The 25814-nt window shown below is 40.3% G+C and overlaps 1 protein-coding gene across 1 annotated transcript; it reads right to left on the bottom strand.

Annotated features, from left to right (window-relative positions):
• On the bottom strand, positions 1-24383 carry LOC134496736 (vomeronasal type-2 receptor 26-like). Its single transcript, XM_063302444.1, has 3 exons — positions 24234-24383; positions 2575-2701; positions 1-905 (listed from the first exon to the last, which is right to left on the bottom strand). The coding sequence occupies exons 1-3, from the start codon at positions 24381-24383 to the stop codon at positions 1-3; spliced, it is 1182 nt and encodes a 393-aa protein (XP_063158514.1).
• Between the last annotated feature and the right edge of the window lie 1431 nt (positions 24384-25814).

Raw genomic sequence — 25814 nt, 5'->3', positions numbered from 1 at the left:
TTAGCATTCCTTTCTTCTAATTAGTTGTTCCCTGTTATTCAACTCTGGCCGCAACAAAATGACATAACATTTTGGAGAAAAGATGCAACCCAGGAGCCCAGCACCAGAGGCTAAGATAGAGAAGATCTCCACAGCCACCATGTATTTCCCCTTGGAGCTCAGGTATGCTGGGACAAAGGATGACCAAACACTGCAAAAGACCAACATGCTGAAGGTGATGAACTTGGCTTCATTGAAACTGTCAGGTAACTTCCTAGCAAGAAAGGCTGTGGTGAAGCTGATAAGAGCCAGGAAACCCATATAGCCAAGGACACAATAAAACATGGTCACAGAGCCTTCGTTGCATTGCAGGATAATTTCTTCAGCCACTGAGGTCATATCAACATCTGGGAATGGGGGGTCCATTGCCAGCCACAATGTACAGATGCTTGCTTGGATCAGAGAGCAGGAAACAACAATGGAATTGGTTAATTTCTTCCCCACCCACTTCCTCATTCTGGAACCTGGTTTGGTGGCCATAAATGCTAGAATCACTGTGATGGTTTTTGCCAAGATAGAAGAAACAGCCACTGAGAAGACTATGCCAAAAGTTGTTTGTTGCAAAAGACAGGTGACTTTTCCTGGCTGGCCAATGAACAGCAGTGCCAAAAGGAAGCAGAGCAGGAGGGAGATGAGGAGAATGTAGGTCAGATCCCGGTTGTTGGCTATGACAATGGGAGTGTTGTGGTGTCTCACAAATACTCCTAGTACAAGAACTGTGACCAGAGAAAAAGAATGTGCGAGACAGGCTAAACTGAACCCTAAAGGTTCTTTGTAAGACAAGAAACTGACAATTTTGGGAACACAGAAATCCTGTCTTGTGTTGGGATAGTAGCCATCTTTGCATCTAAAACATTCATTTCTGTCTGAAAAAGAAGAAAAGATGTCATGTTTAACTCACAAGCATGTCATAAATCTGAACAGTGTCCTATCACATTAATAAAAGCAACAACTTTTTTTTTAAAGAAAATAAGCTTATGGAAAGTAAGCTTATGGTGACGGACTTGTCCCTGGGGGAGCTGGGGGTGTTGACGACCGACAGGAAGCTCTGGCGTGGGCTGGTCCATGAAGTCACAAAGAGTCGGAAGCAACTAAATGAATAAACAACAACAAGCTTGTGGAAAACCTCAAAGCTCACAAATTGTTGATAAGTTTTGAACAACTAATAATTATTGTTTTTCATGTTGCAGATTTTATTGAAGATTAAGTATAGAATCTGTCTAAATACATGAAGAGTAGAAGAACAGGCAATGTCATGTTCACTGTTCAGATATGATTACATCGTAATGGTTCGCTTGCCATGGTGCTGACATGTGTACTGGCTGGGAGGGTGCTGCTGGGAACCTTGTACAGTAAACAGGCTGGATTGTGCCAGGGAGGAATGTGCTTCAGCTATCTCTTAAATGCCAAGGTCGTTTAGCCCATTAATCAGCGGCGCTCGTTAAGAGCACCTGGGAATGTGGGGTGGGCTGCTTGGGAGGGAGGGGGTGGAGTGATATTTGCAAAGACGCTATTTAGTTTGAGTTTGGGCGCGCTTTCCTCATTCTCAGCTTTTTACATGTTTGCACTCTTTTCTAAATAAATCAAGAACCTGAATCAAGATTCTGAGTCTGCCAGTTTTATTTAGACTAAGGCAATCGTCACAGGCAAATAACAACAACAACAATATTAACAATAATAATTGTAAGCCACTCAGAGTTTTCTCTGGTGAGATGGGTGGGTATATAAATTGGATTAATAAATAATAATACATAAATACATAAATAAATAAATAATTCTATTTCCAATTCTCTCTTAATAAAGTCAAATCTAATATTATTTTGTGTTACATAAATTAATATTACATAGAGTCAATTGGAGTCAGCAGTTAAATATGAGCATTATATGAAATAATTCTTATTTTCTCTCCTTGACTAACATCAGTAAGACAATGCATTATCTTACTGTTTCACAGTTCTGGCAAAGATTTGCATGGTTCCTACTCACTCAGGATTAGGCACCTGCTTGGCAACATAGCAAGATACTTTTTATATGTACTGTATGTTGGAATGTGAAATGTTTAGGAGCTTGCTTTTTGATTTTTGAAATTGGGTGAATTTTAAGGAGCTTGTTCATCATGTATGTACTTGCTCTCCATATTTCTTGTACCTCAGTTAGCTTCACTGTGTTGGCTGTGTAGGAGGGAAATTGTTACCAAGTATATCTGGTGGTCAAAAAGTTGCAGAAAACGGATCTAAATAGTGTTCAAAGAGAGGTGCTCACTTGCAATTATATTTCATAAATTCCTCAATGACAGCAAGTAAGTTGAAAAGAAAGCTGTGCACTGATTGATTCTTTAAAGTAGGAAATATTCACTGATGATTCATGAGCAATCTATGTCTGAACTTCCAGTGAGCAGAATATATCACTCCATTGGTTTGAGAAGTGACTTCTCAACATATTACAGCTTCTACTACCTTGAATAACTCAGAACATAGTATACTTCTCTTACACAAATTTATTTCAAATAATCAGGATCAAATGATTTTTTTTTACCTTTCATAGTTGAAATTGTCCCTTCTGCACATGGGATGCAATCATAGCAGCAAAATGGCTCCCCTTCCTTCACTTTCTTGCTGAAACCTGGATAACAACTCTCACTACAGATAGAAATAGGTTGTACCTAGGAATGAAAGAAGATAGCAATAGTCTGGAGAAGAGATCCCATTTTTTTTCAACATTTAATGCACACATTAATCTCTTTCTGATCAATATCACTTTTGCTTGTGTTTACCTATCAATTGATTTTGACTTTTTTCCATACTTAAAAAAAATGTACAGTATTAATGCAAAAAGTTGTGATTAAAATAGAGTTTCTGGATTGTTAGCTCTTAAAATATCCATAGAGAGCCTGTTTGGTATACTGGTTAAGGTACCAGGCTAGAAACTGGGAGACTGTGGTTCTAGTCCTGCCTTAGGCATGAAGCCAGCTGGGTGAACTTGGGCCAGTCACTCTCTCTCAGCCCTAGGAAGGAGGCAATAGCAAACGACTTCCAAAAAACCTTGCTGAGAAAACTGCAGGGACTTGTCCAGGAGTCAACACTGACTTGAAGACACAAAATAGAGCTAGACGATCGATCGATAGATAGATAGATAGATAGATGATAGATAATTCATATCTATGTTCTTTCAAATGTTGTTTAACACAATATGCAATCTTATTATGCTAGAACTGCAAATTTGGAGACGTGTAAAATGTTACAAAAGGTTGTTTCATTAAAGACTATTGTTAACATGCATTTAGAAAACAATCTGCAAAACTGCTTCTCTGATCTGTTGCTAAGGGTTATATGGAATTTTTCAATATCTCTCTCTCTCTCTCTCTCTCACACACACACACACACACACACTTCCTTTAGTTTAGTGAGTGGAATTTGGCTGAAGTTCAAAATTGTTGGTTGTGGTTTTATGCTTTATATTGACCCACCTGACCTCCACTTTCCACCCAAAGCTGGATGGCAAAATGAGTCCCTTTCTGAGAAGGAACTCAGTGAATGGACAAAGGGAATTTCTCTGCTGTTAGCAGAGTCTTCTAGTGGCTTCAGGAAATGTGTGACCAGAAGTGGATCCACCAAGATGCCACCAGTGAAGAATGCCCCCACCCCAAATATTAATTCCTTTAAAATAGAAAAGGAAAAAAGAAACAAATAAGGTATAATAGCTCTCTGACAAAAGTGCAGTCTTGCAAAAAAAGAGTTAACTTCCATTTCTCAAACAGCAACCCTCAGAACCTTTAGGAGGCAATAAATTTTTGCATTACCAAAGGTAGAAACAAAAGGAAATTGCTATTATAGACAAAATAAGAAAGGACTTCCACCTTGCAGGTTGCTTTCTTTAACAAAGCTGAGTAAATAAATCAGATAACTACCTGTCTCAACTAATGTGGGAACACTGAAACAGTTTTTCATATACTGGCAGACATCTGGAATGCCATACATGCTACTAATGATAAGGCTCTGTCTTCTTATTTTAATAGCCATATCCCAGCCCACACACACACACCAAAATCTACTCTGGAAGTCAACTGTGCCACTCTGAAGATCTGGGTATCAGCACAGCAATCTGGCATCTATTATACCTCACCAGAATATTTAGGATTTGTATATTAAACATGGTAGCAGATGATGACCTTCATGGTGAGCTCACCTAATTGAGGCCACATACATCTAGTACAATTTATTATGTCATAACCTCTTCAATCTTTTAAATCTGTTAATTTCATTTAAAGATGGACTAGGCCTAGGAGTGACCACTTGCTGCTATTACTTCATTTGAGTTAGCCCATACCCAGTTTCCTTGACCAGTACCACCTGGGTTAGGAATAATGATGTAGGTATTGTAATTCCTAAATTTAAATGGTCAAAAATGACCACAAGAGTGACAAAATTATATCTTATTTTAGACCAGTCACTTGATCTATGTGAGCTCCCATTTAGAGCCCAAATCCTGCAAAGAATTTAGATAGATATAATACCCTGATATATACATTTCAGGGATCACTATTTTTATTCATTTTTATTTATTTATTTTATATCCCCCTTTATTATTTTTTATAAATAACTCAAGGTGGTGAACATACCAAATGCTCCTTCCTCCTCCTATTTTCCCCACAACAACAACCCCGTGGGGTGAGTTGAGCTGAGAGAGTGTGACTGGTCCAAGGTCACCCAGCCAGCATTTATGCCTAAGGTGGGACTAGAACTCTCAGTCTCCTGGTTTCTATCCCATTGCCTTAACCACTGGACCAAACTACCAACTTATCAGCATGTTATGACCAACCCAGTCATCTCAGGCAGAAACTTTAGTTTTACCAGCACTGCACAGATGTCAGAATAGATTTAGTCGCAGCTTTCAAATATTATAAAACAGCAAAAGTCCCAATATTAAGAAAGCTTTAAAAACCACATATAGGTGTGGAGCAACTCAATGCCATTCCACACCAACTTTCAGCAATAGGTACATATATTATTAAGTAATATATTTTTGTTCCAGGCAATTAACAGAGGTAGCAATGCAAGCAGAAAGGGGTCGGATCTCATTTTATGAATTCACACGAAACTTATTAAACTCAATATCTCATAAGCATTTAGCTTTGTCTGGAACAATGAACATCAGAATAAAAGTCAACATTAATTCAGAACCAGGGATGATAACTGGACCTTACCTGGTTGAATGAGATGTGCCATGTAATGATCTCATCATTGAAAGTTAAAACGTCATCTGGAGGAGCTAGGTGATCCACCTTCCCAACTTTTACACGAAGAAATGATTTGTTTGGAAAAGCAATCCAGTTGATAATATCAAATCCAGCTCTTAGTATCCCATTCTGGTCAAAGGAGACCTGGTCCCCAGCACTGTTGTTAAAAGAGACTCCTCTTAGAAAGTAATGAAGCTGAACCAAAAAATAAATAAATAAATAAATGCAAGAGTTTTGAAAGGTCAAACTTCTCCTTCCTGTGATGGTAGTTTTCATAGAGAAAAGCAGATAAACAACGGCATTCTTTGTTCATATCTTTTAAGTGCATTGCAATTGAGTCAAAGGTATTGACAATTGGAGGAGTGAATTGATAGATTTCAGGTGAATTTATGTATTTCACTATGTCTCTGCTAATCTTCCTCTTATGATTTAAATGCTGCTTAATGGAAAAACAACCTAATTCCAATAAAGTGGTTTGTCTATCAAAGAGTCATGAGAAAATGACACACACACTCACACAGTTCCATGAGAGATTCAGAAGGGAGGGAAAGTGGATTTCCTAAAGTTATGCTCACAAATATGACATTAACCTTTCAAACATCATAGTGAGGGATGCAATAGAAATCAAAGCAAAACATTCAAATAGTAACAATCGAAAGGAAAGTATTGTGACAAAACTATGAGTCCTTCTTTCATATGCAGGAGATGGGAAGACTGATGAAATGGAGGCACAGGCTGATGCATAATGCTCTGACAGATGAGGACACTGGGTGTATTACCTGCAAGAAATCTTGTTTATTATTTTTTCCTCCTCTGACTGCCATTGCTCTGTGTTTCTGTCTAGATTTCGATATGGCATGGAAAGCATGAGCTACTGCATAAATACCATTGTAGATACTGTAGCTATGGCCAGTCATGCCTATTTCAAAAATAGGCCCAGGAAGGCTCTTCAGATTCTCTGTCCCAGTACAAATGTCTTCAGGCACATCACTCAAGACCACATCTGGGAATACACAGTTGAAAGCTTCTTGCCAAAACTGACTGATAAACCCATTTTCCTTTCCATTGATGAAGGGGTTTTGTTTTGCAACAAACAGACGGAACTCTGGTAGATCAGCAGAGGGCATTGAGAAGGAGAGGGCCCCATGGATTATTTCTGTACCCCAAGAGCGTTGAAATGCTGAGGAAGTCAGTTCTATCTGGGCTGTCATTATCCATACAACACCTTTTGCTTTTGATCTTGCCTCTTCTATACTTGGTATATATTGCAACCATCTCAAAAATATCATGGTGAAAGATTCCCCATAAATCACAGATGCATTGGCTTTACTACCCATGACCCGATCATAGATTTTTACTCCCTTCTGAAGCATATCATCAAGTCCACCTATATCACTAAATTTGCCAATTTTTTCAATGAAAGAGTAACAAATCCCCCTTTTGGAAAAAAGTGGAATCACCATTTGTACAAATTTTTCCCCTTGGTCATTGTCCATGGTAAGGATCCCAATCCACGTCCACCTAAAATGCAGGAGCAGGGAGACAATCCCTGCATACTGAAGGGCATCTGGGGGAACCATCTGGTAAAAAGGGAGGCCTGGAGTTTTATCATTCATCAGTGGAGCTGAGCCATAAATGAGCTAGAGAGAAGTGGGGAAAAAATAACAGCATGCATAGAACCTTTATAAGTGGATATTAACAATCCTACCAGCATTCATATAAGGCAGCCTTCGACATGCCTAGCTGAAATCATGTTTGAGTTTCTGCTGTATTTCTTATATGCATTGTTTTGTCATAAATCCTATGGTAGTGCCTTAAATTTAGAACTCGCTGAAACATCCTTTCCAACTGAACTTTTGATATGTATCACAATGATGTCAAATTGAATCAGGCAATTCTGAAATGTTTTAGAGGGGCTCAGAAACGATTTAGAGATTCGGTATGCTTTCTAACCCACTGAACCATGATTGCTGCTTTCCTTCCATAGAAGGGACAGCTTGGAGGAATTATTCTCTCTTTTTCAATCTCACTTATTTTGTTAGAATGTGTTTAGAGAAATTCACTGGGAGGCAAGGAAAGATTCATTCTGCTTCCCTTTTTCATCTGATTTGCTATATTTTATGTGATGTTCTGTCTTTTCCCAAATTAATATCCTTTGGTTGTTACCTCATTTTAAGACTTAGTCATTTTGTCTGACTTGTAGCATGTTCCTTTCAGCCTTTCTGTTCTGAGTATTCACAGATCTTTTCCTGTTGATCCCCACTTTCCTGCATTCTGTTTCCCTTGTCATTTCCTGTTTTGGTTTGTCTTGTCCTCACCAAATCTAAGGTGTAGTGGAGGATTTGAGATACTTTGTTGGCAATACTGCATGTAATTTAGACTATTTATTGATATACTATTATATGCACAAACACATGGTCAGATTTTTTATAATGTTGCACAGCTGGCATGTAAGAGATCACTTTCAGAAGGATCTAACCTTAACAATGACATGTGCAAATAACAATGAGGTGTGCAAACTAGTGGTCAGAGGGTGACAGGTACTTGCATCTTTAATAAGAGCATACTTTTTAAACAGTCCTTGAATTTTTATTTTTTAGTTTGAGGAGAGCAGTTTCTGCCAATCATTGGTCTCCTCTTCTTTTATAATCACTGCCTTGAAAGAGGTATTAAGAAATTACTCAAACATATTTTGCTCTGTAGCCACTGAAATTACCTAACTAAAAAGTCACAGAACTGATGTATGTTAAATTTCATGCACATAGTCAAAAAGTGTCCTACCTGTGGAATTTTATAGATATCCAAGATGGTGGAGATATGAAGAGAGATTTCAGCATCCAATCCCCCAACAACAGATACTAAATTATTGTGGATGTTGCAGCTGTAATTGGGCATCAGTCTCTTCACTGATGATAGAAGTAGCATTGTAGCCTGAAAAGTCTTTGGGGCATTGTCATAGCTGTCACGGATGCCGAAACCCAAGGTGAGATTGGGTAAGATCTGTGGGTTTTCATTGATCTCCTTTACTGCAAATGCCATAGCCAGGATGTGTTGGTAATTCTTAGGAACTTGACTACAATGAGTGAATATGAGTAGAGCGAAATAATATCAGTGTGTAGCTTCAGAACACATAATTCTCTCCACCTCTTGAGATAACAATACTCAGATCAACTTTTGGATTAATACAACTTGACAATGATATATAACTTTTTCACAGATACACACTGAAGTATATACATACACATATATGGATATCCTCCAAGGAACTTTATTACCTACAGTATTACTTACTGTGGCATTGGAATCCTCTGAAGAAAAGAAAGAGGAAATTATATTCCTTAATAGCAAGAGGATATCAAAAGGATAGGGATAAAGGCGTTCATATATTTAAATGTTTTTACAATTATTTATGCAGATTATATAAATAAAGCCATTTACGTTTAAAATAAGGAATTTTTGAAAGAAAATTAACCCCTCAAAATGTGAAACAAAGAACTGAAGGAATCTGGAAACTATTTAAAACTCAGAACAAATGGTTTTCAAGGGCATAGTTATTTAAACTTCTGCAAATAGCTAGGGTTACACAGCTTAGCATTTCTATAAAGATCCCTGTTTTGCCTGTGTTTCTGTAAGAAAGGGGATTGCTTTTCCAGGTTATCACTAAATATTTCCCAGACAGAAAACAGTAATGAAACTGGAAGGGCAATTTGTTGAAAAACAGTATATAACTAGTCCTAGATCAGCTTTCCCCAACTTGATATCTTCTAGATGTGACAGATTTCAACTCTTCCCACTCACTGGCTAGCAGAGCCTGGAAGGCAAAATAGAGTGGAAATTGAAGTCCAGATCAAGATGGTTGCATATTGGAAAAGCTGTTGCAGATTCATTTCCCTCAATCAACATTTCATTATGGATATGACTAGAAAAGAATATGTAATGGCTAGATGGACTTATTGTTTGAGGAGATATGTAACAACATCCTGTACCTTTCTGAAAATTCTCTCCTTGGGAACACCCATGGTAAAACAAAGACAAGCCCAAGAGATGTCACTTAGATTAAAAACAAACAAACAAACAAACAAACTACAAATACAGTTGTGAACATCTCTGATTTTTGAACGTGAAAAGGAATGAATTTATTTGTCATTCTTTCAAGATGTATGTCCTGTTGTTTCATGAGAAATACAGAGGTTTATAGAAAAAAACCTGACATATAAAGCATGAAGATGAATGGGAATACTCATGTAAGAAGCTAGCATTATGAGAGATTTGGCAGGAGAAGGCAAAGAAAAGAAGACAATGGAAATATTACAGGAATAAAGAGAAAATGTTTCAATCAGACTTCCACTATCTGGGCATCCTGTAGCTTCAACTCCCAACCTTCTGCAGAAAACTGGGAATCAAAGTCACAAATCTGGAGGGCTTTAGGATTTGGGAATGTTCCTTTAAATGTGTGAATACTTTCTGAACTATATTTCTCAGGATCTCCTTAGTGTTAGCCCATGTAATCAGCTTATTTTCTAAGGTGTCAGGGTCGGGTTTACTATTTCAGTGACTGAGATCCTTGAAAATACAATCAGTTATACTGTTCCTTACATAAACTCTCCAGGCACTGCTGCTGGGGGAGGTTCAGTTAAGCTGACTTGTTTGGAGACAATCGCAGCCTGTGAAACAATGCCACCAATCATAAGGTCTCCTGGATGATGATATGTGTGATATGGAGAGTGTGGATGATAGATGCTGCATCTGTCACTCTTGCACACCATGTGAGGAAGGAGCACTAGCAGGAAAACTAGTAAAAATGCCATCCCCAGCACAAGGGCAAATGTCAAGACTCTTTTCTTCTAGGACTCAGCCATTACCATATCTGTGGTTAATACTGCCTGACTTGAATGGTGGCTTAATCTCCTGGTAAAGTCTGAACCTTGGACTATCTAGCATTAGAACTGTGGACCTTACCTGTTCATAATCTTGTCTCTTCTCTGTAGCTCTAAATGGTATTAGTGTTTGGGCATATATATCTCAAGAGAGAAAAAAGAAGAAAGCAACAGTCTTAATTATGAGTTTTGCTAGTGAGCAGTGAACTCCATGATGAAGGAGCAGAATAAAATGCAGGCATTTAGATTGAAGGCTATTATTAAGTCAGACTTCCATTCCCAAAGGATTTGCTGAAGAAGTAGCAAATAGGAGTAAGTTAATAGTATACAGGTTCAGAATAACAGTTCAAAGATCCCCCCAAAATATTGCCTTGGGAGTACAAAAGTCCTGTCTTACTGGGACAATTCCTATTTGCATGCTTGTAACAGTCATTCATGTCTGCAAAGGAACAAGAAATGGTTTTAATCCCAGAAAGTTGATCAAATAGAATTCTGGCCATTGGTAGAAATTTCTTTGTTCTAATTTCAGGACACATTGCTGATAAAAGGTCTTTTCAGGGACTGATCTAAATGCATACAGTATAAGGCTGAGAACCGGGTGAAGAAAGAGGCATGCATACCATCCCATTTCTTACTTCTTATTATCTTAATGTGTTAAGGGAAGAAGACTGAAGATAGACAAAAGCTTTGCTGTCCTGAATGCAAGTCATGTTCTCCATATTAACTTGGATCTTACTTTACTAGAGCCCAAATCATGTATACAGTAGTACTTGCATTCAAGTACTCATGAGTTCAGATAACTCTCATTCCTTAGTGGAATGCATGGAGAAATGACCAGGGCCATTATCGGCACCTCCTTTGCCCAGTTTGAAACCCTCCAGCTGCTTTAGTGTCTTGCTTTATGCAAATTTGCTTTTTGTGAAGTTTTGGAAGGATGTAACCCTGCCATACAATATAGTAAGGGGAGCCTGTATATGAATATAATACAATGCATTTATTTTATTATAAATGCATCAATAGAAAAAAAATCAGCTGAATGGAACCAGGTCCCTTGTCCTTCATATTTATAATTTGCTTTGAACATTTATAACTGCATTTGATCATCATAATAAGCAGTCCTAGTTTGAGAAATAAGCCATTGTGGCAGAGTGAACTTCCTTTCAGCTCTACAGGCCAAGGGCCAATTTCAGTGTATTTGGTAGCCTTCTCCCTTATGATACAGTATATATTTATGCTCTTCTGATATGTTTGGATTACAGTGGTAATGATGGCTTGGGATCCTGTAAGTTGATGCCCTGACTCCTGTAGAGGACACCAAATTGGAGAAGGCTATATTTAGTGAATGAGGATACAAAAATATAGTTTTAATTTGTAAAGGCTAGCTCATAAATTTTGTTAGAAAAGTAGTTGCATAATCTCTGCAGATTAATATAAATCAAAGCAGAGTAATACAGTTTTCATATTGTGATGAATTCATTTGAGTCTGTGATGCAGTTATGGGAATGTACTCATCTTCTGAATTAATAGAACATATGCAGAACAGAACATGAAGATGATAGCAACCTCGCCAGATACTGATGTATAATATAAAAGTATTCTTGGTAGATATACTTTATATCCTTCTGCTACGAGACAGAGATGAGAAGAAAAAAAGGAAAACAATCATACAAGTGACAAGATTCAACATACTACTGAAATAATTATATGTGTATTTGATGCACATTGGTTGAAATAGTGGCCTAAATCCTTCTAGTCATCTTCAACCCTGACTAAATTGTTCAGCATAGGCTGAATTGGCCTTGGATTGTTCATTCAAGTTTGCTTGATGTTGTAATCATCAGCACAGCTGACATTTTCTTGCAGTGATTTGGTACCATCTTCTCAGGAGCTCTTTCTTGAGTACTGGCAAAATCACTACAGTAGAGGCTTTCATGGCCACTAATCTAAGATCTAAGATAAGTATGTGGGGACAGTATGTGGGGAAAGTACTGGCCAAATGTGTTGAGATTTCCTGTTCCATTATTCAAGTGGGCATCTGTGTTGTTTGGTTTGGGACTAACCCTCCATTGCCAGATGCTGAGGTGTACTCCATGGCAGAGGAAATTATACTAGAATGTAATGAGGACTCTGTGGCTATGTTTCATTTATCTTGAGCCAAATGGGTTTCTTGGCAAGTGTAAGTTCATTGTAGCTTTCCTTGCTAGGAAGTTACCTGATACTTTGTGATGTAATGTAAGTGTGACCTTGTATAAGTGAGGGAAGACATACCGCTAAGGGAGTAGTCAGATAGAAGAAAGGGAAGTCCAAGAGAGGGTAACAGCCTGAAGAAGAAATTTAGGAAAAAACTTCCCTAACCACTCAAGCAATAAATAGGGAGGGTGGGAGATTTGCATTTTCAGACATGCAAGATTCTGTTAATGAAGCCTTACAATAAAGTATAGTTAGTTCATCTAGTCATGTTTCCTGTCTGCTTTATCTGGAAAGGCTGACAGAGGAGTAGCTATCAATTGCCTTTTCAAATATATGGTCTAATATGTATTTTATGCTACCCAGAGGAACCATCATTTTTTATGCCATAGGAATTTATTAATGTGTGGGAGCAGTACTAAAGAAATATTAATATTTAATTTCATGAACTGTTGTTGTGCCCTTTTTAACCATTTTATATACAGTTTCTGTTTATTGCAATTTTTTTAGAAATAAAAATAATTAAATAAATGTTTGGTATCATGATATAATTTGCCATGGCAGTGGGTGATGGAAATCCCTCCATATCCAGAATATTTATGGCCTGCCTAGAGATAAACTTCACCAAAGGATCGTTACCTTATCATGGTGCTGGAGCTTGAGCACCTCAATGATGCCATGAGCTAAACCGTGAATGGCCACCCAAGATGGGAAGGTCATGACAGAGAGGTCAGACTAAATGCGATCCCTGGGAATGGAAATGGCCACCCACCCCAGTATTCTTGCCGTGAAAACTAAATGGATCTATACCATTGATGGGAAGATGAGGCTCCCAGGTCGGAAGATGGTCAAAATGCTACTGGGGAGGAACAGAGGATGAATTCAACTAGCCCCAGATATTATGACGCAGACAGCTCAAAGCTGAAAGGACGGCTAGTGGCCGATGGTGCTGGTGGTGAATGGCGAATCCGATGTTCTAAGGAACAACACACCATTGGAACCGGGAATGTAAGATCTATGAGCCAGGGCAAATTGGATGTGGTTATTGGTGAAATGTCACAATTAAAGATAGACATTTTGGGCGTCAGTGAACTGAAATGGATTGGAATGGTCCACTTCACATCAAATGACCACCAGATCTAAAACTGTGGACAAGAGGACCACAGAAGAAATGGAGTAGCGTTCATAATTAATAGTAAAGTGGCTAAAGCACCGCTTGGATACAATCCAAAAAAATGATAGAATGATCTCAATTCGAATTCAGGGCAAGCCATCTAACATCACAGTGATCGAAATATATTCCCCAACCACAGATGCTGAAGAAGCTGAAGTAGAGCAGTTCTATGAGGATCTGCAGCACCTACTGGACAACACATCTAAAAGAGACATTATTTTCATCACAGGAGACTGGAATGCTAAGGTGGGCAGTCAAATGACACCTCGAATTACAGGTAAGCAAGGCCTGGGAGAACAAAACAAAGCAGGACATAGGCTGATAGAATTTTGCCAAGACAACTCACTCTGCATAACAAACACTCTCTTCCAACAACCTAAGAGATAGCTTTATACATGGGCTTCAGCAGATGGACAACACCGAAATCAGATTGCCTACATCCTTTGCAGCCAAAGCTGGGGGACATCTATACAGTTGGTAAAAACAAGACCTGGAGCTGACTGTAGTTCTGATCATGAACTTCTTCTTGCACAATGTAGGATCAGACTAATGAGATTAGGGAAGACCCACAGATCAGCTAGATATGAGCTCACTAATATTCCTAAGGAATATGCAGTGGAGGTGAAGAATCGATTTAAGGCACTGGAGTTAGTAGATAGGGTCCTGGAAGAACTCTGGACAGAAGTTCACAACATTGTTCAGGAGCTGGCAGCAAAATACATCCCAAAGAAAGAGAAAACCAAGAAGGCAAAATGGCTGTCTGCTGAGACACTAGAAGTAGCCCAAGAAAGAAGGAAAGCAAAAGGCAACAGCGATAGGGGGAGATATGCCCAATTAAATGCAAAATTCCAGAGGTTAGCCAGAAGAGATAAGGAATTATTTATAAACAAGCAATGTGTGGAAGTGGAAGAAGACAATAGAATAGGAAGGACAAGAGACCTCTTCCAGAAAATTACAAACATTGGAGGTAAATTCCAGGCCAAAATGGGTATGATCAAAAACAAAGATGGCAAGGACCTAACAGAGGAAGAAGAGATCAAGAAAAGGTGGCAAGAATATACAGATGACCTGTATAGGAAGGATAACAATATTGGGGATAGCTTTGACGGTGTGGCCAGTGAGCTAGAGCCAGACATCCTGAAGAGTGAGGTTGAATGGGCCTTAAGAAGCATCGCTAATAAGAAGGCAGCAGGAGACGATGGCATCCCAGCTGAACTGTTCAAAATCTTGTGAGATGACCCTGTCAAGGTAATGCATGCTATATGCCAGCAAATTTGGAGAACACAAGGATGGCCATCAGATTGGAAAAAAATCAACTTATATCCCCATACCAAAAAAAGGGAAACACTAAAGAATGTTCAAACTATCAAACATTTCACATGCCAGTAAGGTAATGCTCAAGATCCTGCAAGGTAGACTTCAGCAATTCATGGAGCGAGAATTGCCAGAAGTACAAGCTGGGTTTGGAAAAGGCAAAAGGAACTAGGGACCAAATTGCCAATATCCGCTGGCTAATGGAAAAAGCCAGGGAGTTTCAGAAAAACATCTATTTCTGTTTTATTGACTATTCTAAAGCCTTTGGCTGTGTGGACCATAACAAATTGTGGCACGTTCTTAGTGGTATGGGGATACCAAGTCCTCCTGTCTGCCTCCTGAAGAATCTGTATAACAACCAAATAGCAACACTAAGAACAGGCCATGGAACAACAGACTGATTTAAGATTGGGAAAGGATTATTGCAGGGCTGTATACTCTCACCCTACCTATTCAACTTGTACACAGAACACATCTTGCGACATGCTGGGCTCAAGGAATCCAAGGCTGGAGTTAAAATTGCTGGAAGAAACATTATCTATCTCAGATATGCAGATGATACCACTTTGAAGGCTGAAAGCGAAGAGGAACTGAGGAGCCTTATGATGAAGGTGAAAGAAGAAAGTGCAAAAGCTGGCTTGCAGCTAAACCTCAAAAAAACCAAGATGATGGCAACCAGCTTTTGATAACTGGCAAATAGAGAGAGAAAATGTAGAGGCAGTGAAAGACTTTGTAATTCTAGGTGCAAAGATTCCTGCAGATGCTGACTGCAGTCAGGAAATCAGAAGACGTTCAATCCTTGGGAGAAGAGCAATGACAAATCTCGATAAAATAGTTAAGAGCAGAGACATCACACTGACAACAAAGGTCCGCATCGTTAAAGCAATGGTGTTCCCCGTCGTAACATATGGCTGCAAGAGCTGGACCATAAGGAAGGCTGAGAGAAGGAAGATTGATGCTTTTGAACTGTGGTGTTGGAGGAAAGTTCTGAGAGTGCCTTGGACTGCAAGAAGATCAAACCAGTCCGTCCTCCAGGAAATAAAGCCAGACTGCTCACTTGAGGGAATGATATTAAAGGCAAAACTGAAATACTTTGGCCACATAATGAGAAGACAGGACACCCTGGAGAAGATGCTGATGCTGGGGAGAGTGGAAGGCAAAAGGAAGAGGGGCCGACCAAGGGCAAGATGGATAGATGATATTCTAGTGGTGGTGGACTTGTCCCTGGGGGAGCTGGAGGTGTTGACTACCGACAGTTTGCTTATCTATTTTTATTTATCTATTTTTTGTCCTCTACTCTTCTTTGGAAACATTAATTGTATAGCCATTGCTTAGGATTTTTTTTAAATCAAACCTAAATATTATAGACTTAACTCAGTCTATGTAAGTTAGGTAAGTAAGTACCTAAAATACCTAAAAGAGCAATAAGTGCACATTTAACTTTCAAATAGGGAAATTCCATTCATTTTAATTCATTTAAACCAAGATTCTCTTGATTTAACTCTTGCTTAAAAGTAAGAATTTCACTCTTCTTCATGTCAGATCACCATATTTCTTCCCCAAAAGATATATATTTATTTGATTCATGCTACGCAGTCTCCTCTTTGTGTATTTGAAATTATTTTTAAATTTGTCCCTCTAGAGGACCCACTAATATATAACAATCTTAAATCTGTCAGAAAATTTGGATGTCTGTGTGGGTATGTGTGTATGTAAAGTTAGTTTAAATCAAACTCAACTCCCAGAGATTTCCCATACATTTTATGTAATTCTAATTCTCTTGGCAACTTTACAGACATGGTCCACCCCTGCCTTCCTCTAATCTATAGACTTTGGATTCCTCTCTTTCTAGACTCCATTTAGTCTGAAATAAACTCAATTTCCTTGTATTTCCATCTTTGGCCACCCCTCCCCCCACATTAGTTGATCCATTGTTTGGATCCTTGGCTCTGCAGTGTGATCTAGAAGTCCAGTAGGCTGCAGACATGCCAGATACTGCCAATTGCATTGGCTGGAAATCTGTGCTCACAAAGCAGGTCAGATTAAGGACTTCCAAGAATAAGAAAAAAAATGTTAGAGATTGTTAGAGACAAGAAGGGAAATGATTGCTTTTGGGATGATAAGTTAAACGTGTTTATTTATTTGTTACATTTCTTCACTGCCCATCTTGACAAATGACTCTGGGCGCTTGAGCAGCAGTTTTACCCTTGTCAGAGCTTTATGTATGGCTTTTACTGGTGTGAACCTGTGGCAAATATTGCCAATTATATTAAAAAAAGATATAGGCATTTTTCTTTTAAAACTCTGAATCTACCAGAGCCTAGCTCCAGAATTCCTCTATCTATTTTTATGTGATTAGAAACTTTCCTAGCATGGGCATCTTTAAAATGACTGTTGTTTTGATAATTTAGCTACTATAAAATCAGAATGCTGAACGATTAACATCAATATCCTGTTCACAAATGCATTTTGCATTTATAGGGAGACTGGCCAAGATGAGCTAGCAGTCTGGGTAGGGATATATCAACAGGTGCATTTATGGATTCTAAAATCAAACTGGGTGGAAGAAAAAAAAAGCCTCGATATTAGAAAACTATAAACTGTTTCCTTAATGTACAAGTTTTCCATTATTTTTAAAATCCCCTGCTAGAAATAGTTAACCTTCCAAATAAAATCCTTTACCTTCCTTTGGCTTCTCACGCTGAAAAGTTTTTCTTGCCTGAATTTTGAACCAAGCATATTTCATAAACTGTGGAATATAATCATTTTACTGAATTTGTTTGACACATAATGGAAATCCCAGTGTAGGGTAATAACTCAGAACTACCAGCATGTCCTGGTCTTGGTCTTTGCAATAAAGGAAATCAGTGAAGATCCTGTGATCTTACCCAACATCACTCTTGGATTCCACATCTAGTCATACGAATGTCAGGTGGGCCTTTCGTTCTGCAATGCACCTTTTTTCTCCAAAGAAGCAATTTCTCCCCAATTACCATTGTGTGTCATGAGTGCCGTTGAGCTGAAGACATCAGCACAACGGCACACATGACAATAACGAGGAAGCAGGGGAAGGGGCTCAAGATAAGCATAGCACGCACAACAACAGCCACAGACTCTAGCCGGAGGAAGCAGCCATCAGCTCACAAAGGAGAAAGAAGAAAAGACAAAGGCTAAGCGGATCGCGAGGCACACCCAAGCTGTTAGCACAAGCGCAACGGAGATCGCCCAGCTGACAGCAATCACCGGCTGAATGAGGAAACCGATGATGGGCGATCCCGGAGCACCAGCGGGGCCTCGCAACCCTTCACCTACCGGCAAGACAGCATGCAGGACAAAGGGGGGATGACGTAACCCCGGGTGAGGGGGCGCTGACCGGCGCGGGGTATTTAAACCCCGCACCGGCGCGCTCCTCTCACTCTCAGCTTTTTTCGCAACTGTTACTACGTAAGAAATAAACCTGAACCTGCTCTCATACGAATCAGCGTCAGTGTTTTACTCTGCGGTAGACAGTGTATGACATTGTGACACTAAAGCACAGCTTTTGGCAATCACGTAAGGACTTGACGTTGAATCAGCCCGTCAGATACCAAATATTTTGAGCATCTACAAGATTCCTCAGGTAGGAAATAGGTACAGATTAAAAAGATTACCTTTTTCTCTCTGAAATGTTTTGTGTTGTATAAATTGAGGTATTTCTTGCAATCATACCAAGCTTATTTGTGTGGCAACGTAACTAATCTAAGAAACGTCAGCCGAGGACATTCTGGCAATAAAGAGTCTTTCACTGCTGCTAGAGGGGATGACAGTTTAAAAGTCACCTCACCTCATCATATATACAAGTAATAAACATAAGTATAAAAATGATGATTGTACGCTGCCCAGAGTCACCTTGTTTGAAATGGGTGGCCATATAAATTTGATCCATTAACAAAATGGATAAATAAACATTTCAATAAGATGCATTTTGTAGAAATCGCATTGCATTCTTTGATATAAATTTATTGAGAAGTCTATGTAAAGAAAAAAAATGTAGCATTAGTTCTGTTATGAACGACATGCATGTATTTTTTTCTTAAAGCAAGTATAATGTGCGGTGGCTTCACCCCCTTATTCATGTTCAATTTCAGCCTAATCCTAAATAGGTTTATACAGAATTATTTCCCACTGAGTTTAATAGAGCTTAATCCCAGGTAAGTAGTACTTCACTTCAGTTTAGTATAGTTGTAGACCAGTCCAAGGTAAATAACAACAACAACAACAACAACAACAACAACAGCTATTACCTACTCAATTAATTTGAAAGGCAAGACTAACTTCCGCAATCATTTGTTGGTGTTCAGGAAACACATTCATCACCTCATACATTTAGGGGGTTGTTTGTGTGCGTATGTGTGTCTTCTAGTCAACCTTGAATCCTGGCAACTGCCTGGATTAGCCCCTGCACCTTTTTTGCCAGATTTTTGGAAGTGGTTTACCACTGCCTTCCTCCTAAGGCTGGGAGAAAGTGACTGACTCCAAGTCGCCCAGCTGGCTTTGTGCCTAAGGCAGGAATAGAACTTGTGCTCTCCTGGTTTCTAGCCTAGTATCTTTGCATGAAACGTGATCTCACTTGAACTATTTAGGTTCCAGTTGGAATAAACCTTGTTCTTGAATGAAAGTTACACTTCAGACTTCTCCATCACAAAGTTCCCATTACCTCTGCAGTGCTAACATATTTTTGAGTGTGATGCACTAGATCTCTCAACAAGATGAATAATGTGTGACCAGATTTTTCTATCCTGCAATTATCGTCTCCAATCTGTAGCCATACTAGCTAGGACTAATATTCATCACTGCTCATTAAGACAAAGTGATTTTTAAAAAGTAGTTGGGTTGTTTCAGAAGAGAAAGAAATCCATACTATGAGAGGCATTTGGGTCTGGCTCTTCTACTTCAAAAAAATAAAATAAAAATAAAATAAAGTACATACAGTATATGTTCCTGTATCTGTGAGGAAACTGGTAGAACAAATATTCACATCTTTGTTCAGTTCCATGTGCTGGAACATTTTCTTAAGCTGTTATTTTTCTTTCTATCCTCAGCTCCTCCATTTTCTGAATAAACACCATAGGGGACCAGATTTCCTTTGACCGGAATGGTGTGTTTCTAAAAAAAAATGGTATTATAAACTGGGTTTTGTGTCCAAACAAGTCTTTTGTTGGAGTAAAAGTTGGAATGGTCAATTTCCAATCACCAAGAGACCAAAAATGGACTATGAACAAAAATCCCATTGTCTGAGACAGCTGGTTTAACCAGGTAGGACATAACTGTCAACCTTGATGTATTTGCCATATTGTTGATAAAGAGTGAGTAGTTGTCCTAAATGTGACTTAGGATAGCTTTCTTGCTCAGGATGAACTAAACTGCCAAAAATAATGAATCTGCCAAATATTTTACTCAGTTACTTCTTTCTTCAAACCTTGTAAGATTTTGGATTCAGTTACTGCTTTTAATGTACATATAAAAGTCTGTTTTCATCTCAGTGTCTCCAAACATAAAAATATTAGGCTCCTCTAACATGCAAATTTCTGCAAACCATTTTCTATATGACATACATTTATATGCACATTAAATAAAAGTTTTTCTTACCTATGATGCTGTTGCTATTCTAATATAGGAGGATGACTTCATTTCTGTTGGTATTTCAGTTTTAGAAATTGAAATATAATATTTTTGGTAAAAAATAAGAACTGACACATTTTTCAGGGTCCCCTTTGTCTCTTGACATAACACAGGACTAAGATATTATCTATTTTCATTCTGGACTTTCTGGACTGTTCTTTTTTTTTTCCTCTCCCCCCCCCCCCCTATTCTCAGCCACCATGAAATTCAGTCAATGGTATGGAAACATACACACAGACACCTGTGTTTGAGAACAAGTGTGATGAACGCCTTCCCAAGTTTCCAACCAGACTCACATAAGCAGCTTAGGGAACTAAATCAGGAGCGCTAACCTGTTGAGTGAGCACCCACTCAGGAAGGGGAAAAGGTTTCCAGCAAATGAGGTATTGCAGGGAGCCCCAAAAGTGATGGGAGTCAAGGATCTCTTTCAATTTGAAGTGTTGGTGTCTATGAATCATGACTGGAGGAGGTGGGGGTGGAGAAGAGTGCCAGTGGTCAAAAGTGTGAAAAGGCTTCAACAAACTACAATGAAAAACAGGGTGACGGTGTTTCCAATTGTGAGGCAACTGAAGTTTAACAGTCACAGGATTGATAATGTCAATAATGGGAAAAGGATCAATGAATTTAGATGCCAGTTTTTAGAAGGTTGGGAAGATCTGATGTACTTGGTGGAGAGATAGACTTTGCCACCAATTTGAAAGTCTAGCTGTGGAGAACGGTGTCTGTGTCCATATTTTTATAGGTGGCTTGAGCATCAGCAAGGGCCTGTTGAATAACTGGCCAAGAGAAATGCGGGCTGCCCAGTCAGCAGTGGAACCTGCCTGAGGAGGGGGTTGCGGCAACTCGGGAATGGGAACAAAGCCCAGTCCACTGACAACCTGAAAAGGAGTTTTGCCAGTGCTTTGATGAACAGCATTATTATAAGCAACTTCAGCAAAGGGAAGGAGATCAACCCAATCATCCTGGTGGTAGTTAATGTAAGCTCTAAAGAATTGCTCTAAAGCAGAGTTAAGAATCTCAGAACTCCCATCAGTCGCAGGGTGCGAGGCTAGATAAGCCTTGTTTGGTGCCTAATAAGTTCATAAATGATTTCCAAAAGTGAGAAGTAAACTGTATTCTGTGATCCGTGATCACACGTGTAGGACAGCCATGTAAATGGTAAATGTGGTGTAAAAACAATTTGGCTAACTGTTGAGCGGTTGGTAAAGAAGCACAAGGAACAAAGTGAGCTTGCTTTGAAAAGAACTCCTTTACCAAATAACTGTCCTTTTCTGGCTGGGAGGTAAATCCACAACGACGTCCATTGAAATTTGCTCCCAGGGTTTGCTACCCTGTGGTTTTCCCCCTTTGTGCTTAGAAATAGCCCAAACTGGGCAGGTGGCCACATGTTCTTTTACATTAATTTGCAAAGCTGGCCACCAAAATTGCCTTTGTACAAGGTGTAAGGTTTTTACAAATCCAAAGTGACCTGCCGTCTTATGGTCATGTGCCTGCTGTAAAATTTCAGAACTCAAAGTCTCAGGAACATACAATTTAGAGTCTGCCCAGCAGAAACCATCAGAAGTTGACACTTTGTCCCTGTTAGCTTGCAACCAAGTATCAGATTTCAAAGTGCGAAGAAAGTCAGCCTGCAATTGAGCAGGTACTTCCGCTTTTCGCCTGCAGGGCTCAGGTTGCTGGCGCTGCATTTGGCTTCTAGTGAAAGCTGCCAAACCCAGTTGTGATTTTGTCAACAATGTTGGGTTGCTGAGTATCATTTTAAGGCAAATGAGAAAGCAAATCAGCTAAAACGTTATGTTTTCCAGGGAAATATTTCAGTTGGAAATTAAAACGACTAAAAAACTGAGCTCAGCGAACTTGCTTAGGGCTAAGGGCCATGGTGTGTGAAGAGCTTCCAAATTTCTATGGTGAGTCCACACTGCAAAAGGACATTTGGTACCTTCCAATAGATGGCACCAGTTTTCTAATGCAGCTTTAATGGCAAATGCTTCTTTCTCCCAAAGGTGCCAACAGTGCTCAATGTCAGAGAACTTTTTGGAGAAATAAGCACAAAGTCTCAGTTTGCCTGAGGGTTCCTTTCGAAGTAGAATAGCCCCGATAGAAGTATCTGAGGCATTTACTTGCACAACAAAGGGATGAACGGGGGCTGGATGATGCAATACAGGATCCGCAATAAACAAAGCTTTGAGCTTGTCAAATGCAGTCTGGCAGTCTGGGGTCCAGCAAGGCAATAGGGGCTTTAACTTTGCGAGTTTCCTCTTGGCCTTTGGTTTTCAACAAGTCAGTGAGTGGCAGGGCAATCTCTGCTTACCGCCCAATGAACTGCCTATAGAATTTGGCAAACCCCAGGAAACTTTGTAGCGGCTTGCGGGTGCGAGGTTGCCCCCAATTCGCCACGGCTTGCACTTTGGCTGGGTCCATTGCAATGCCCTGCACCGACTACCAGTATCCCAAATAATCAAGCTGTGATTTGTGGAATTCAAACTTATAGAGCTTGGCATACAGTTTGGCTGCTCTAAGCTCACTTGCCTGAGCAAGGCTTTATGTTCCTCTTCTGTTTCTGTGTATATTAATACATCATCTAAATAGACCAACAATCCTTCAAATAGATGGTCATGGAGAACCTCGTTAATGAGTTGCATAAAAACTCCAGGAGTCCAAAGAGGAGAACCTTATATTGGAAGGATTCCAAAGGACAATTGAACTCAGTCTTCCATTCATCCCCCTCCTTGATGCAAACACGGAAATACGCTCCCTTAAGTCCAGTTTGGAAAAAAAATTCTCCTTAGCTAAATGAGCTAGCATGTCCTTCATTAATGGTAGGGGGTAATTGGAAAATGGAAATGGCATTCAAGCCTCAGTAGTCCATGCAAAGTCTAAGAGTTCCATTCTTTTTTTCTCACAGAATAAAACTGGCACTCCCACAGGGGAATTGGCGGGGTCAATGTAGCCGCGTGGCAAATTCTTGTCTATAAACTCACACAAAGCTGCCAGCTCCTTTTGGGTCATGGGATAGATTTTGGGCTTGGGTAGCTTTGCCTCTGGGCCTAGTTCAATGGCACAATCAGTCTTACCGTGGGGGGCAAGCTGGTCTGCCTCTGCTTCTCCAAATACATCTGCCAAATCCACATACTGGGGAGGCAGTCCCTCAAGCTGTGCTGGCACTGGCATTGCTTGACCAACCCCCAACCTTGCATACCCGAGTCGTAAGAGACAATGCCTCTGCGGGCCCATTGTAGAATCCATCTCTAAATGTCACAGTTCTGTACTCCCAGTTGATATAATGGTTCTGGTATTTTAGCCAAGGCATGCCCAAGATAACACAAGGACTGCCTGCAGGAGCCACAATGAATTTTAATGTCTCTGTATGGCTCCCCACTTGCATGATTACAGCTCTGGTAAAGTGGGTGGCGGGGGCCCCTCCAGCCTCTGAACCATCAAGCTGTGTAAAAATCAGAGGGCACTTAAGGGGAAATGTTGGTAGGTCCAAGGCTGCCACCAATTCAGGGTAGATCAAACAAAGTGAGCATCCAGAATCTACTAGTGCCCAAACTTCATCATTTTTCATTTGGGGCTTCAGTCTGATTTTAACACCTAACTGGGACAGTCATCACACACCATGGAGTCTTTGTGCCCGTCCTCTGCCACCTGCTCACTGGCACTTTTCCCACCAGGCAATCAGAGTTTCCTGCCGGCTCCTTGAGTTTGGGATCAGACTCCCCAGAGAACTACATGAAATCCTCACTGTCAACATCACCTCTGGCTGCTGTGGCCCTGCGGACTGCCGGCGGCAATTTCGTAGGCAATCTTCCATGTTTGGGATCAGCTTTGGGCTTCCGACAATTGGCTGCCTGGTGTCCCTCCTTCCCACAGCGTAGGCACTACCCCTTTCCATAGCGGCAACTCCTCTCTTCTTCCCAGAGCTTTGGGCTCCCCTGGTGGCGAACTGGTCCCCTCTGAGAGTTCAGGTACTTGGATAGGACTGCTCAGCCTTTTGGGCTTGTAAATAGCTAAATTTGGCAGTTTCAGCTTTTCCGGCCAGGCAGATCTAATGATAAAGAGACGTGGGGTCGTCTCGGCCTAAAGCCCAAAGCAATATGTCACTGGAAAGACCTTCTTTAAAATACTCAACTAAGGTGGACTCTGACCATCGGTAATTTTATTGGCTAGAGCCTTAAACTCTGAGGTGTAGTCAGCTACTGACATCTGGCCCTGGGAGATCTCTTTGAAGACTTTCTTAGCTGTTCTTTCACCAGGGGATCTTCAAAATGCATCTTCAATGCCCACATGAAATCATCAATGGAGCCCAGAGCAGGCGTGTCAGTATCACACAGCTGGATGTACCAAACGGCTGCCCTCCCCTTGAGCTGGGCTGCAACTGCATTGACATTGGATCTTTTGTGCGGAAAATACATTTCAAAATCCCTCATATAGTTCTTTGTGTTGGTGAGGAAAAATGCTAGTTTCGTTGGGTCCCCATCAAATTTAACTGACAGCTCTCTAAAACCCCTGCTGGGGCCAGGTGCCATGGAAACAGGGGCTCCAGGAACTGGAGCTGCAGCAGTGGGTGCCCCATTGCTCCAGGGCACAGAGGGTCAGGTTCTACCTGATGGGGATCCCCCCCCCCATCGCAGCTTGTATAGTTTTCTATAAATCCCATTTTTGCTTCTAACACCGCAGTCTCTCTGCAGTGGGTGAGTCCCTATCAGGTGACGTCCCGGGTTCTGGCCAGTTTGGTGGATTCCCTCTCTGGCATCAGTGCCACCAGGTATTTCCAAGGTGTTCCCGGCTGTGCCTCGTCGATGTCGTGTAGGACAATCAATTCACTGAGGGACTCCAATGGGCCCGGTCCTTCCACTAGCACCCAACTGTTCTCCTCCTCCAAGTCCAATTCCGTTCCTTCATCTGGGGAGGTGCGCTGAACAGCTAGTGCTGGGATGGTTCGACTGGGATGTCTTGCCCTTCGCCTCGCTCCCCCGTTTCAGGGGCAGAGCTGGAGGGCTCCTGTGGCGCTTCCGTGGTTCTGGTTGCCGTAGCCATCATCAACTAAAATTCCTCACAAGAATATTCCCTTTGTAGGAGTTAACAAAACTAGAGATTCTCAGCTTTATGTGATTGAATGCCTACCCAAGTTTCCAACCAGACTCACACAAGAAGCTTATGGATATCTGTGTCATGAGGACAATCTGATTTATTACTGGATAGTATGCAACTTCAAGAGCAAAGCTGAGAATGGTGAATGCACGGGTCTTTCAAACAATTAAAGCTTAGACAGTTCCAATCCCTCCTGCCAGAGTCAGTAAGAGTCCACTCCCCACAGCTTACC

The sequence above is a fragment of the Candoia aspera genome, chromosome 4 (assembly GCF_035149785.1).
Source record: "Candoia aspera isolate rCanAsp1 chromosome 4, rCanAsp1.hap2, whole genome shotgun sequence".
Classification (NCBI taxonomy): domain Eukaryota; kingdom Metazoa; phylum Chordata; class Lepidosauria; order Squamata; family Boidae; genus Candoia; species Candoia aspera.
The sequence above is the reverse complement of the archived record's forward strand: the minus strand, read 5'-3'. Positions and strand labels throughout refer to the sequence as shown.

Bases quoted from the DNA above. Each gene is read 5' to 3' on its own strand.
- LOC134496736 (XM_063302444.1), bottom strand. From the start codon at position 24,383: ATGGAAAGGGGTAGTGCCTACGCTGTGGGAAGGAGGGACACCAGGCAG. The intron at 2,702-24,233 runs GTGAGGATTTCA...TTTCATTCCTAG, and splicing joins AGCCAGAGGTGATGTTGACA to GTACAACCTATTTCTATCTG. The intron at 906-2,574 runs GTAAAAAAAAAT...CTTCTTTTTCAG, and splicing joins GACAATTTCAACTATGAAAG to ACAGAAATGAATGTTTTAGA.